Consider the following 15905-nt stretch of genomic DNA (forward strand, 5'->3'; position numbering starts at 1 on the left):
TACCATGTTATCTACACATTCTACCATGTTATCTGTACATATTCTACCTTCTACCATGTTATCTACACATTCTACCATGTTATCTGTACATAGTCTACCTTCTACCATGTTATCTACATATTCTACCATGTTATTTGTACATAGTCTACCTTCTACCATGTTATCTGTACATAGTTTACCTTCTACCATGTTATCTGTACATATATTAACATCATACTATAATATATAAAATGACTTTTTACATGCATTTTATAATAACATGGTCATATCATTCATCAATACTGTTGTTTTATTTGATTATAAACATGTTACAAAATCACTATACTAATAACCCTGGTACAATGTTGACTAAATAAATGTATCTGATTTGCAGAGGTTCTTCTCAAAGGTTCTGCTACAGTGCATATCCTCTTGCTGTGTGTAATAAATGCTTTATGTTCATATGTTAGACATTCTATTTTTCTGCTTTACCAGTCCTTGTTTGGTGTGATATGGTCACACCGGTGATTAACTTCTGATTACATATTGAATCCGTTCAGTAAAAGTGCTATTCTTTCGATTAAGTATGTGCATATCCTCATCACATAATTAGTCATAATATTTTGTCTTTGGAAGGACACACATCATTTCAAAGAGCAAGTTGGCGGCAGTCAGTGCTGTATTGCCTGCAAAAACAATTTTTTTTGTGTTTGAAATTTTACTCAAAGTAAAACAGATTATTCAATGTGACACAGAGTCATGATAAGTACAGTACCTGTGGTGTCATAGGGTGGAGACACCTCCACTAAATCACACCCCACCAGGTTTAGGCCATGGCAGCCCCGGATGATTTCTAGTCCCTGGGTTTCATACACACACACAAAAAGGAAAACATAACACCACCCTCTGTGTCAGCAGCTGCCTCCATCTCAAATCTGTATTATAACACAGTAACAACTAAATATTCTACCAAATGTCTGTAAAACCACTAAAACAAAGTCAGGTATTTCCTTACTTGTATGGATGTGAGGCCTGCAATCTCTGGTGTGCCTGTTCCAGGGGCGAAGGCTGGGTCTAAAGCATCGATATCAAAGCTGAGGTAAACTGGACCCTTCCCCATCTGAGTCCTAACCGCAGCCATGAGAGGAGCCAGGGACTTGAACCAACACTCCTCCACTTGAACCACACGGAATCCCTACAGAGCACACGCGCACACACACACACACACCGAGAGAGAGAACATACACACACCGAGAGAGAACATACACACACCGAGAGAGAGAGAACACATACACACACCGAGAGAGAGAGAGAACACATACACACATCCGAGATGAGAGAACATACACATCACCGAGAGAGAGAGAGAAGCACATACACACACCGAGAGAGTCGGAACATCCATAGAGAAGTCGAGAGAGAGAGAGAGGAATTACACACACCGAGAGAGAAGAGAGAACATACACACACCGAGAGAGAGAGAGAACATACACACACCGGAGAGAGAGAGAGAGAGAACATACACACACCGCGAGGAGAGAGAAAATACACACACCGAGGAGAGAGAAACATACACACACCGAGAGAGAGAGAGAGAACATACACCCACACCGAGAGAGAGAGAACATACACACACCGAGAGAGAGAGAGAGAACATACACACACAGGAGAGAGAGAAGAACATACACACACCGAGGAGAGAGAGAACATACAACACACCGAGAGAGGAGAAATACACACACCGGAGAGAGAGAGAACATACACACCACACCGAGAGAGAGAGAACAACACACACCACACCGAGAGAGAGAGAACACATACACAAAACCGAGAGAGAGAGACTACACACACCGAGAGAGGAGAGAACATACACACACCGAGAGAGAGAGAACATACACACACGAGGAGAGAGGAGAACATACACACCACACCGAGAGAGAGAACACATACACACACCGAGAGAGAGAGAACAATACACACCGAGAGAGAGAGAGAACATACACACACGACGAGAGAGAGAGAACATACACACACCAGAGGAGAGAACATACACACATTTACATTACTTACTTTAAGTCATTTAGGCAGAGCGCTCTTATCCAGAGCGACTGTACACACCGAGAGAGAGAGAAAGAGAACGTTACACACATGTCCGACGGAGAGAGAACATACACACACACACTGTAGAGAGAGAGAGGAAGAGAACCATACACACATCCGAGGAGAGAGAGAACACATCACACACCGAGAGAGAGAGAACATACACACACACGCCGAGAGAGGAGAGAAACTAACAGAGAAGAGAGACATAACCACAGCAACCGAGAAGAGAGAGAGAGAACATCACACACCGAGAGAGAGAACATACACACAACGGAGAGAGAGAACATACACACACGCGAGAGAGAGAACATACACACACGAGAGAGAGAGAGACATACACACACCGAGAGGAGAAACATACACACAGCGAGAGAGAGAACATTACCCAACACTGAGAGAGAGAACATACACCAGCACACCGAGAGAGAGAACACATACACACAGAGAGAGAGAAGAACCACAGAGAGAGACGATGAGCACTCACACCGACCAGTAGAGAGAGAACACACACACAGAGAGAGAGAGAACATAACAGAGAGAGAGAGAACAGTACACATCAACAGACTACACGAGTAGAGAGAACACATACACACATTGAGAGAGAGAGATACTATACACGCAGGCCGAGAGAGAGAGAGAACATACAGAGAGAGAGAGAACATACACACACAGAGAGAGAGAGAGAACATACAGAGAGAGAGAGAGAACACATACACACAGAGAGAGAGAGAGAACACACACAGAGAGAGAGAACACATACACACATTTATGTTTTTCCTACGCATGCCTTTCCTACACACTTTTCTGTAGTTGGTATTCAGACTTGTGCATAACGGGCTTTGCAGGCGTGGTTCCCTTGCGAGCGCTGAATAAATGTAATTCAACTGCTGAATACCCTCCCAATTGCTGGCGAACAAATTTTCTTGTGGTTTTCATTCAATAGGGTTTTCAGAACATTTATCTTAAGCCATCCCTTTAAATACGGTGCACCTTTCATTTGAATTTTGTCAACAGACTAGAACACATTGAGAGAACGGGTTCAGAAAATAGGGATCAATGAAAGAAAGACATCTAAATAAATAAATATTCATCTCCGTTTCAACACCAACTGGTAGATTTAAAAAATACTCTGATCTTATAGATTATTTAGGCAAATTTTGGGGTTAGGAATGTATGTTTGAATCATTTAATATATTGCGCATGAAATATATTGATGAATCAAAAATACAGTGGTTTGATTCATTCTGAAAATTGCCACATTCAGTTCTTTAACCCATGGTAATGTTGGAAGATTAGTGTATATACAATAGGGAGAATAGTGTACAATAGTAGGCTATACCCTCGTCTATTGCATGCACAACAATAGAACTGTGTGATGACACAGCCAAGTATTGCACCATGTATCAGGTTCAAACTGTTAGGGCTCGGTCTGCGCTCCGCTCCATAACGATTTAATTAGCCTATATGTCTTTCATTTGTTATATTATCAACTGTTACTAATAGAGCCCCACAGTGGAGGTGTCATAATATCCATAGAACCTAGTGGTCAAACAGGGAAATGGTTCCAATAGTTTTTCCACCATTTCCATAGGGGATTTTAGAAACACTTAAAATAAGGGCTGTATTTCGTGTAGGCTTAACCTGGTGTGAGATTTTGATAACAATGTAAATCTCTCTAGGATAAAGGGACTTTTTTATCAATATATTCAGCTCTATTTACTCTCAGATTCGAAAATGCTAATTAGCATCAAAGTAGATGTCATGCAAGACAAGACAAGCTCCTGCACGACACCTTTGCTAACAGGTATTGTGTCAATTTAAAACTTGCACAAGACAGTTCACAGAATTGTCCATTTAAAGAAATTTAGCCAATTTATTAATTACTAAATTTAGCTTACATTAGAGATCCTTAACTTTGACTCGATTGAACAGTCTTGTCCAGATCATCATGGCATTTAAAGTGTTTTATAATAGCCACAATAGCAGCTAATTAGCGTTTCATTTTGGGGTGGTAAATACAGGTGAATATATTGATAGAAGTCACCTTGTCACCTTCCTAGAGAGTTTTAGACAGTTATCAAAATGTCATGGTAGCTACCCGAAACACAGCCCTTATTTTAAGTGTTTCTAAAATCACATGTGGAAAAACAATTGGAACCATTTTCCTGTTTGACCACTAGGTTTTATGGGTATTATGACTATTACTGTGGTACTCTATAATCCTCAGCAATGTGGTGTTTACAGAGGAAACACATGAAGGTAAACAAAACTATGTAATTAAATGGAATGATAATGTAGGATATACCAACTGAAGGGAACTTCGCAGTTGAATATGAGATATTAGGCCTACTGATAGGGGTATTTAAAATGATAGAAATAGGAAATGGGGTAGCCTATAATTAAGACATTTGAGAGTGCACATACCTGCAAGTTAAAAGGCTGTACAATTAAAATTCTGCAAAATGGCACAGCATTTCATAAACTTTACTGTGGGAAAGTTGATATGCTCAGTTTGCTGCCATATGACTGGTTTCACATTTGTCTCCAGTGATTATAAGGTAAAATATATCTAAAACAAGTGTCATTTATATTTGCAATTCCCTTATCCAAACAGATTACTTATTTACCTAGCACTTATCAATAGCTCTTATGAAATTGTAAATTAAAGTGCATGGAGAAGTGTTATATCTATCGGGAAAAAATGTAAGTAGATTGCTTTTTCCACTTGGAACTGGTAGTGGAATTATTAGGGAATTAAGTCAAGATCAGAATACAGCGTATCTGTAGACACACATCTCCGCCACGCCTTCAATTCAAGGGCAGAATACACAGAGAGAACAAAGTGCATAAAAAGGGAATAACGTTCCATTTACCTGCAGTTAACTCAGGTCGGAATCGGGGCCATAGAGATATTTTAATCATATATAATGTTTATTATTTGACCTATTTTTTACTTTTGTGAATGTTTATGTCGCCCTAGGTGAGGACAACCTCTACGCACAGTGATGTGAGTACCTGTGCTCGGCTCCACTCATAGGCATCAGGTGAGTAACCTGTAGCACGCAGGCCTATCTGGACGACCCTCTTGCAGTCTAGCAGGCCCTCCTCCACACAGCGCCTGAAGGGTGTCCCGTGGCCAATCTTCTCCCCCAGGACCACATCACTTGTGTCGGCATGAGCATCCACATGGATAAGACCCACAGGGCCGTGTCTGACAAACACGGGATACAAATGTACTGTTTCACAAAGATCGATTCAGCCCAGTCCTGTACCAAAAATTGAGCTGAACAGAGATTCTCCATTGAAAGTTAGTTTTTTTAACCAAATCAAAAAATGATATGTTTAAATGGCATGTTATTGAAGTGTACAGACACTTTTTTTGCCAGTTCACTTGGTTTTGAGAAAATGACCCGACCGGCGATAGACTTCCTCAGGCTAATTCTGCAGTATCGGGGCAGTGATGAAACATGAGCAAAGGCTCCAGAAACACCCACATAGGTCCTTTTAGAAACTGAAATGCTCTCAGTATAGTGATCTTTAAATGTTGTACAAATTCTGTCATTGCAAACTTCTGCCAATTTACATTCCATGATGTTGGACTTGAACGATACTTTTTTGTGTGCGAGCATGGACGTACTTTCTATCAGCACAATGGGGGACAAGAAAACACTTGCATGCTCGCACACCGATACTGCAGAACGAGCATGAGGAAGTCTATCCATGGTGGGGTAAGTTTCTCAGAACCAAGTGAAATCGCAAAAAAAGTGAACACTTCTATAACATGCCATCTACATTTTTAAAAAATGTGCAAACCTGTCCTTTAATCTGTGCAGGAAACTGGCCCTCAAAGTATTCTAGTTATTCTGGCATTTTCCAAATGTAGGGCTACTGATACACTGCTTACTTCTCAGCAACTGCTTGGAGAATAGGGTATGCTATGGTGTGATCACCACCTGTTAAAAGACAGAATAAAATGTAGCCTATCCAGTTAAACCTACACCTTAACGTTAGTGTGTCATGCCAAAACTTTGTAACAGTAACCTTTGTACTATAATTGTCAGGAAGGTTCATAAGCAGGGCAAAGATTGATCATTCAAAGTTAGCCATATTAATCATTCAAATGTGTGACGAGGAGAAAGAAGAAGCAGGTGTTGTTTTGAGGCACATCTGAAAGGAATATCGATCACTGCTGAAATGTAGTTAGTAGGCATTTGCTATAATGTCCAAAATCCCTTTCCTCACATCTCAGATTGCATAGCGTAGAAATGGGTGCTCCTCCTCACCCATAGTAAGGGGGATACAGCCCGTGGCCAGGATTGTACGGTAGGCCTCCCGGATTCGTCTGCAGGTGTCCTTTAGGTCATACACGTTGACGTCCCCAATATCAGCCACCATCAGAGACTCATAGGGGGCTGCACGGGTGCCACTGTTGTAGGCCCTCAACATGGCCGACTCTGCTCTGATCTGACGGGGGCCAAATCTGTAAAGGACCATGCATTGTCCTACTTTTAAATAACATTGGTTGTAACAAGCAGAATTAGTTTGACACATGCTCTCAACTGCACAATCACTAGATTAATTCATAAATTAAATGTGTACATTATACTACAATTTAAAAATATGACTCTCAATTTGTTATAGAAAATAAAAGGTACAAATGCACATCTACTGCAAATGTGATAATGGATTTCAAATAAATTAGTACAGCCTGCTATGCTCGTACGAGTACAGTATTGTACAGTACAGTATTTGCATAGATCAGGCAGTGCAGAAGTAGGCTACCTTGTCCCAGGTCGGTTGGAAGTACCAGTATCGATTGGAACACCAACAAATGCTGCATCAAGTCCATCTGCGGTCTCTTGGTAAGGTAACTTGCCCATTGTAGCAATTCCAGAGACCCTCGCTACAAATTCGGCGCTCGGAGGGACATTGTAGCGCTTTCCTGAGCAAAGTCGTGTAGGGGTGATACATGGACGTCGCCTGTCAAGTGTCTTGTTGCACACTGCAGAAACTTCCGAAAAAGTATCGGTAATTCTTATGCATGACCGCCGTAACGTTCCCGGAATGTCAATTCGACTCGTTTTCAAAAGAGACAGCATACTTTCAATAGATATAACAGCGTAGTGGTTGACGACTTTTGATTTCAGCTTCTGGATTCCAGGGCATGTTTTTTGGGGTTGCGTTTACAGTTCCACAGATCTATTAAGTACATGGATTGACTCGACAGGCAATAGGCCAGTGTTTTGACCATGCTTTCATCATGTTCATATGATTGTAGATCTGTGCAGTCAGATCTCTCTGACAGGCAAATACGTTCTAGGCAATAAAAGGGGGTGATGGGAAATGCATTATTTTGCTATCAACGCTAGGGACTCAAGGAAACACCAAGTTCAAACACTAACACTTTATTATAATCTTTGGATATGTCTTTTACACTACATCCAGTGTTTATTAAAAACATCCTCACAATTAAAAACGTAGCTTCACAAAGTGTTTGTTGTCAGAAACAAAACTCATTCTGTAATTTTTATAGGACTATATTCTAAAATGTCCCATTAATCAATTTTCACATGCATGGACTTTCATTTTATTTAAATAAAGGACTTTTAACTCAAAATGTGAAATACAGTGATCTGGTATTGCTATTAAATCTGAACTGATATTCTGCTACATAACCATCTGGAGAAATTTAGATGCTTTATCATATCATCCTTGACATACAGTAAATACATTGACTACCTCACGGTCTTAGTCAAAAACACGCTCATAGAGGCTATGGAATCGTCTATATGAGACCGTAGTGGTGCAACTCAGGTAAGATGTGATGATTTGGAAAATACACAAACCAAACAAAGGGGTAAACCTCAAGCATGTCATTGACCAGGTCCAAACTGGACAAAGTGCAAAAATTCCCTAAATAAAATTCAACCCACTAACATATGGAGTCTTAGCATGAATTAAAAAGTGCTTATATTTGTTTCCCGAAAGCTCTATAGACAGGGGTGGAAATGGAGAGAGAAACTATTTCGATTTTATATTGGTGGGTTCCCACAAATTCACAGTGACTTTTTTAAATTCCATTTTCCACCCCTGGCACTATGTACACCTACATTTAAACTCAACAGGTTAGACCAGAGTTACACATATATGTCTCTGGGTTAGACTGAGGACCTAAAGCGACATGATGCTGGCTCTGCCCTGTTCTCGTCCGTACATGAGGAAGCTGACAGCCAATCGGAGGTCTTCCAGGTCCAGGTTAGACAGGAAGCACCTCTGTAGCTCCGCCTCCACCGAGCTCCCACTGGGGCCGCAGACCCTCAGGAGCACCACAGCAGACTGGCACAGCAGCCAATCAGCTAGCTTCTTCATGCCAGCGCTGTCCTGATTGGCAAGGGCACGCCTTCCCCAGAGGCTCAGATGCAGCATGTTGGCAGCCACTCTGGCACTGGGGCGCTGCAAAATAAACAACAATAGGAGCATGGGATTCTCTGATAGTGTACATAACGACTTCCAATACTAATCACCAAGCCCTTACGTAGTGAATGGAGTACTGCATAATGAACAAGTTCATCTTGTTTCTCACACAAATACTCTCTGAGAATCCCTGAGAAATTAGGAAATAATTTTTAACATACCCTTCAACGAAGTGATGGCCATATAATCTAATTAAATTCCTTACTAGACTCTGTACCTTATTGGGGTTCCTACGCAGAAGCAGCTTGACGACTAGTTGCATGTCAGCAGATACACAGGCAGGCAGGGCAGGGAGCTGGATCTCCTGGAAATTCCTGCTTTCCAGTCCACCTGCTCCATAGAACGGGTTGGCCTGGCCAAATATCTCATAAGAAATGGCCCCGACAGCCCATGCATCTGCCTTGCTGTAATTGATAACCACACCCTGCCCAGGAACTGCAGTGACAACCTATAGAGAGATAGAGCTGTATTTTAATCCCAAAGTCAGGAAAATGTTTCCATTTATGTTAACAGTCTGTCACAAGAGACAATGATTGCATGGATCTTGATTGAAAAGGTTGTTGTTTTCTATTTCTCTGATGATAGGAGCTTACCTCAGGTGCCATCAGGCAGGAGTTGCCTCCTCTGTTCACCCACATAGTGTTAAAGGGTAGTTGGAGACTAGAGTCACTCTGAGCCAAACAGCAGCCGAAGTCTGTGATTATCAGGCGGGGGCAGCCCTCTGAACAATAGAGATGCCAAATAGCAATAGGATTATTTGATTAAAACTAATATGATAAGCATTAATGAATTAATTAGTATCACATGCCATGTAAATATCTTCATTTGCATTTGGATAGAGAAAAAACATCAAGACAGAATTCTAACCATTTCTTTTGTAAATTAATTTCATATTTAACTTTTAAAAAACATGGCAAAGCTTTATGACACTCAAGATACCATGCCTGAGCTTGCCCTGTTGCTCTCTCTCTCTCTGACCTGAGTCAAACTCCAGGAGCACGTTGTCTGACTTAAGGTCCCTGTGAGCGATGCCCTGTCTGTACAGGTGGTCGACCCCCTCTAGCAGCTGCAGCACCATCAGAGAGCCCTCTCTCCTACTGGGCACGTTCACCTCCAGGTACTGACGCAGGGTGAATGGGTAACTATGGAAACAGGGCGAGGAAAGATCAGTATGCACTAGGTTGGGTGAACAAATAACTACTGGGATGGATAAATCTGCACACAAAATGGTCCGGTCTGGTAAAAAACAAATGCTTTTTAGTCCAAGAGTTGACTGTCAGAAATTTTTATAGGAAGAGAGAGACTGTAGATTCCTGTAACAACAACATTATTATAAGATTAGCAAAAATGAAGCAATCAACCATGACCAAGAATGGTTCAGAGTTGAAAGCTTAAAAATAGTCGGGTTTCTGCTTTTATAGAAGAAGTACAACCTCTTGTCTACGTGGCAGTTTAGCAGAAGTGTCGGAACAGTGTAAAAGGCGATTGGTTTGTCTGTGCAGATTAAGATAGCCCCAGGTTGATAGCACGAGGCCTCAACCGTTTAACTGCGTTCTGTCACAGTTCACATTATAATGTGCTCCTTCCTGCAAGGTTCCACACAGCTGACTTCCTGCAGATAGTAAACCCCACGGGATGTCTCACATGCTGCAGCCGCACCTAAACGGATCTTAGCCAAGTCACACAAAGACAAGTTTGTATCAGGTTAGAAAAAACACTAGCATATAACATGAGACTATTCTTTAAGCAGTAAAACACAGGATTGCATGACTAATTGTGTAATGTTCCATGACACAAGTTAATCTGGGGCTGGGACACTGAGATACAGGATCGATGTGGGAGAATTATGCTTACTTCTTCATGACCAGGAACAGAGTACGGTTGTTGCCCAGGCCCTCAGGGTTGAGTCTGGCTGGCAGGACATCAGGGTACTCCTCCTGGGCACCGGGTAGAAGGGGTACGTCCGCTGTGAATGCCCGGAACACCCTGATCACATTGGGGTGGGCAGAAACCCTCTTGGGCACTTCCCCAAAATACCTGCAAAACAGACCAATGGAAATAAAACTTGCAATGCACTCTTTTGATGCATGGCAAAACACTCCAAAATATGTTGGGCTATTTTGTGTCTATTGAAAGTAAGTTGATGCTATGACTGACTGCTGATACTAACCCATTTAGTGCAATCTGTTCCTCTTGTTCCTGTTTCATGGCGAGAGGGCCTGCGGGGACCAGCTCCTGGGACATGGATCTCAGAATAGCCTCGCTTGATGAACCAGCCTGCAGGGGAACAGGGAAGAGTCTTAGTACTATGCCAATTGCATGCTGAACATAGCCTATATTCTAACAGTAATATTTAAAAATAAAAAAGTAACACTCTGCCTGTGCCCCAATAATCTGTCATTTTTTCTGTAGTGTAGATTGGTGTAAGAATGGGCTAGACGGTTTCCACCAAATTTCTTATACCAGTTCTTTCACTTTAAATCCATGAAGGAAAGTGAACAAGTGCACACTTTCGGGGGAAAAGGACATTATCTTGACAGACACCCACCCCAAAGTTCCACATCATCTTGACAGCTAGAGGATAGATGCCCAGGGAGCTGGAGGGGCTCCTCAGAGACCCAGTGGCCACCTCTCCATCTTCACTGAGCTGGTCATTTAGGGAACACCGGTCACTCTCCCTGTCCCTGGGCACAGCGAATGGTGCCGCAGCTTCATACACTGCAGCGTTGGAGCCTTTTCCTATCTGCTTCCCAATAACATAGTCCTCCAGCTTGTAGCCCGAGGTGAAGCACTTGAGAGGACTGCAGTACTTCTTCTTGGTAAACACAGCCTTTAGAAAAGATGTGAAATGTAGGCCTTTTAGATTAAATAACACATTTTTATTAACAACGTTATTAAATTATTATTAGATATGTAATTATTATTTTATTTGACTAAATGTAATATTTAAATGTGATATTCCTGTCCAGACTAAAGATAAAAACTGACGACTCACAAAAATAAATTTTTTCAACATATCAATAAAATATTTTAGATTGTAGATAGCTAGCACTTGTAGATCAATTTGTTGTCAACAGCTATGTTGTTTACCTGGATTTCCTGGCATGTCGCAGCACTCCTTCGATCATCATCGAGCTGTTGTTCGATCAACCCCACACCGAGACCGAAAGCCAAAAACACTGCTCTGTTTCTTGGCGAGCCGCTGCCCCCAAACCTCCTGAAACCACCGGACTGCAGCTGTGCTGCAAGACCCCTCAACGACATGCGGAAATATCGGTACCGAACTGGCAGGAAAGTCTGAGGCTGAACGGTGCGGGCTGGTTGGCCTACACGAAGACGCTCACCTCGGAACTTTGCTGCAAGTCGACCAGCAGGTTTGAGGAGACCTAGCTGGATAACCGACCGTCCCAACTCCACCCCACGGCTGATGGCATGTTTTACAGACATGCTTTACCAAAAATGGTAAGTTTCGCTTTGTTTTTACTTTCTCCGTCAGTCCTCGTCGTTCATAACGTTACACAACTTCTTCTTTGATGAGGTTTAACGGCGTTTGGCATCCAATAAATGTTGCATTACCGCCATCTACTCGACTGGAGTACAACTCCCGTATACTGCTCCGCTATTTAAATCTATTCAAATCAAATCTTATTGTCACATACACATGGTTAACAGATGTTATTGCGAGTGTAGCGAAATGCTTGTGCTTCTAGTTCCGACAGTGCAGCAATATTTAACAAGTAATCTAACAATTTCACAACAACTACATAATACACACAAATCTAAGTAAAGGGTTGGAATAAGAATATGTACATATAAATATATGGATGGGCCATGACAGACCGGCATAGACGAGATGCAATAGACAGTATAAAATACAGTATATTCATCTTGGTTGAATAGTGCAAATATGTAAACATCATTATTAAAGTGGCATTAATAAAGTGACTAGTGATCCATTTGTTAAGAGTGGCGAATGATTTCAAGTCTGTATGTAGGCAGCAGCCTCTCTGTGTTAGTGATGGCTGTTTAACAGTCTGATGGCCTTGAGATAGAAGCTATTTTTCAGTCTTTTGGTCCCAGCTTTGATCCACCTGTAGTGACCTCGCCTTCTGGATGGTAGCGGGGTGAACAAGCAGTGGCTCAGGTGTTTGTTGTCCTTGATGATCTTTTTTGCCTTCCTGTGACATTGGGTGCTGTAGGTGTCCTGGAGGGCAGGTAGTTCGCCTACGGTGATGTGTTGTGCAGACCGCACCACCCTCTGGAGAGCCCTGCAGTTGTGGGCGGTGCAGTTGCCGTACCAGGCGGAGATACAGCCGACAGGATGCTCTGAATTGTTCATCTGTAGAAGTTTGTGAGTGCTTTTGGTGACAAGCCGAATTTCTTCAGCCTCCTGAGGTTGAAGAGGCACTGTTGCACCTTCTTCACCTCACTGTCTATGTGGGTGGACCATTTCAGTTTGTCCGTGATGTGTACGACGAGGAACTTTCCAAGTGCTATTTAGTCATCCCTCAGGTCAACAACCTGAAAGGATGGGACACCATTACTTAACACACCCTGTAACTCTTCTGATGTCAAGTCTCGCACACCCAAATACCTCTCTGCAGCTGCCACCACAACCTCAATTTTCTGCGACTTACGTTCCCTCACAGCAGTACAGTTGATAACCATTGCTATAAATGCTAAAAATCCAATCTTACTCAAACATATATCACTTGTTGCCCTATCCCTCTGTACTGGTACAGTTCTACTACTCACACCACTCCTCTCCAGATCCCTCCCCCTTGACCCATCTATCTACTTTCTTCACTGCCTCAGCATATGACAACTTCTGCACTATTCTAACCCTTGAAACCACAACCTGCCTCTCTCGCACGGGACATTTCTGATCCCCAGCCCCATGGCACCCCTACAATTAACACATACCACTACTTTCCCCAATGCTACACATTCCTTTGTCTCATGTCCTTCTGCACACTTCTCACACCAAGGAACCTCCCTCCTACACACTGCTGTCAGATGCCCATAAGCTTGACACCTGTAACAACGTAATGTATTCGGCACAAAAGCTCATACAGGATACCTTATATATCCTAACATCACTTTGTCGGGCAAAGAATCAACATCAAAACTCAAAAGAACAGACAATGACTGTTCCGTTTCACCACTCACGCCACCCTGTCTGCGTTGCACCAAACGACGAGCATCCCAAACACCGGGAATCTTCCCCTTCAGTTGATCAACTTTTACATTTACCGCTACCTCAGTAATCACTCCTTTCAATGGCGGCCTTTTCTTGAGAGCAAAACAATTCACATTTCTTGCCCCCATTCGTTTAACACAGAGAGCCTTCTCCCACTGCCCAGCAGAAACACAAACAATTATCACAAGACCACTTCTGGTTACCGATTCCACAGCACCCAACTCTGTTTTCACACACCCTGAAACCACAAATGGGTAAAAAATGTATAAAAAATGTACTAATCTTTATCCTGACCCTAGGGCTCAGAGAACTTCACCACACCTACCACCTACCTCTTCCTCCCTCTCTCTCTTAGACCTCCTCTGCCTCTCTTTTTCCCTCCATTGCTCCTCCGTATTCCAAGTATATGTCTCCTTATGATAATACTGCATTTCTCCTGACATACATCTTGTTCTTGCCTTCTCAAGGGACGCCATTTAACCGGCTGTCACAATCTCCGTACAATCATCATGAACCCATCAAGATGTAGCACTCTTCTTCTTCTTCTGTGGGGTTTATCAGCGGTTAGCATCCAACGTGATGGTGCACTACCACCACTTACTGTACTGAAGTATGGGCCAGAGACAGGGAGAAACTAAATCCTACCTGCCAGCCCCGTTGCTCTTAAAAAATATAACAAAATATTTTAGACTATATCTAATGACGTTCTACTCAATATACTTTTTAAACTCATTACCTGTATCCCCTTTTCCCTCATACTATATCTCAGCCTCTCTCTTTCCCTCTGATACTGCCCACACTGTAGCAATACATGCTCCACAGTCTCTGTTTCCTGGCAATAATCACACTTTCCTGTTGGATGCTTTCCTATCACATTTAAGACTTATTAAACTGGCTGTGTCCAACCTTTAATTTTGTAAAAATAGCCTCCTCTCTTCTTTCCCTTCCTGCCATATTCCCCTCCCCGACTTAACTCTGTACTTGAAATAAATGCCTTCCCTTAGTATCTCTATTCCACTGCTCCTGCCATCTCCGCACCATCACTGTCCATATCAGGCTTTTTGTCTTGCTCATTGAAACTACAACATGCCCTCTACTAAGTGCTTGTTTAGCCAGTACATCAACTGCCTCGTTCCCCTTCACCCCCACATGGGCTGGGATTCAAGTAAATCTTATCTGTATACCCATCTGTCTAATCCTGCCATGGGTTTGTAGCACCTCATAAAGCAGGTCTTGTCTGCTACGTGACATAAATGACTGGAGACTCATTAACACTGCACATTAATCAGAGCAAATAACTACTCTGTCTGGCTTGACTTCCTCCACCCACTGCAAGGCCAACAGTATGGCCATCGGCTCTGCCATATATACATACAGATGATCTGTAATACGTTTCCTGACTTCCACCCCACATTCCTGCACTACAAATGCTGACACAGTATGTCATCTGTGCAAATGGCCACAAAATCCTGTGGCGCAGTGGGCTCCCGAGTAAGGCACTGCATCTCAGTGCAAGAGGTGTCACTACAGTCCCTGGTTCAATTCCAGGCTGTATCACATCCGGCCGTCATTGGGAGCCCCATGAGGCAGCGCACAATTGGCCCAGCGTCGTCCGGGTTTGGCCGTCATTGTAAATAAGAATTTGTTCTTAACTGACTTGCCTAGTTAAATAAAGGTTAAATAAATAAACATAAAATAAATAAAATCCAGACGTCTCTTAAACAAATCAGATGGATCAACACCCTCTCTATCTTTCTGTAGTCTCTCCAACACTTCTAGATCAACTACTCAACACTGCATCCCACTTATAAAGCACCTGCTTCGTCTTGATGTTCTTCTTTATCAAAAGCTAGCGCGACGCTTTTCCATTTCAAACAAGCGCGCTCTTCCAACCACCATCCACCGTCTCGCTTCATGCGCTTGATGCCCTTCCACCCCCAAACAGGAAACTACCTTCCCAACGTTACACAACACAAGGACGAATAGTTATGTAAACAAACTGGAACAGTCACAGAGAACGTGCTTCTAGTGTCACATGACGTTTTTTTTTTAACTTGACCTGTTTCTAAAATTAAAGAGACAATGACAATGTTATTGGTGTCAGCAAATGATGCAAATAGGCCTAAACACAATCAAAACTTTACACAAA

At 42.5% G+C, this 15905-nt stretch overlaps 2 protein-coding genes across 2 annotated transcripts; both read right to left on the reverse strand.

Annotated features, from left to right (window-relative positions):
• Positions 1-271: 271 nt before the first annotated feature.
• On the reverse strand, positions 272-7423 carry agmat (agmatinase (putative)). Its single transcript, XM_024005245.2, has 7 exons — positions 6865-7423; positions 6366-6562; positions 5987-6035; positions 5098-5293; positions 995-1174; positions 755-839; positions 272-665 (listed from the first exon to the last, which is right to left on the reverse strand). Exons 1-7 carry the CDS (start codon positions 7179-7181, stop codon positions 589-591), a joined length of 1101 nt encoding a protein of 366 aa, XP_023861013.1. The 5' UTR covers positions 7182-7423; the 3' UTR covers positions 272-588.
• Positions 7424-7471: 48 nt separating this feature from the next.
• pink1 (PTEN induced kinase 1) lies at positions 7472-12178 on the reverse strand. Its single transcript, XM_024005242.2, has 8 exons — positions 11647-12178; positions 11105-11386; positions 10727-10833; positions 10411-10593; positions 9535-9698; positions 9150-9277; positions 8774-9004; positions 7472-8535 (listed from the first exon to the last, which is right to left on the reverse strand). The coding sequence occupies exons 1-8, from the start codon at positions 12001-12003 to the stop codon at positions 8254-8256; spliced, it is 1734 nt and encodes a 577-aa protein (XP_023861010.1). The 5' UTR covers positions 12004-12178; the 3' UTR covers positions 7472-8253.
• Positions 12179-15905: the final 3727 nt, after the last annotated feature.

The sequence above is a fragment of the Salvelinus sp. IW2-2015 genome, linkage group LG17 (genome assembly GCF_002910315.2).
Source record: "Salvelinus sp. IW2-2015 linkage group LG17, ASM291031v2, whole genome shotgun sequence".
NCBI lineage: Eukaryota > Metazoa > Chordata > Actinopteri > Salmoniformes > Salmonidae > Salvelinus > Salvelinus sp. IW2-2015.

Bases quoted from the DNA above. Each gene is read 5' to 3' on its own strand.
- pink1 (XM_024005242.2), bottom strand. From the start codon at position 12,003: ATGTCTGTAAAACATGCCATCAGCCGTGGGGTGGAGTTGGGACGGTCG. The intron at 11,387-11,646 runs GTAAACAACATA...TCTTTTCTAAAG, and splicing joins CGACATGCCAGGAAATCCAG to GCTGTGTTTACCAAGAAGAA. The intron at 8,536-8,773 runs GTACAGAGTCTA...TTTATTTTGCAG, and splicing joins TGCGTAGGAACCCCAATAAG to CGCCCCAGTGCCAGAGTGGC.
- agmat (XM_024005245.2), bottom strand. From the start codon at position 7,181: ATGCTGTCTCTTTTGAAAACGAGTCGAATTGACATTCCGGGAACGTTA. The intron at 6,563-6,864 runs GTAGCCTACTTC...GGTCCTTTACAG, and splicing joins TCCAACCGACCTGGGACAAG to ATTTGGCCCCCGTCAGATCA. The intron at 840-994 runs GTAAGGAAATAC...TATGAAACCCAG, and splicing joins CAGGCCTCACATCCATACAA to GGACTAGAAATCATCCGGGG.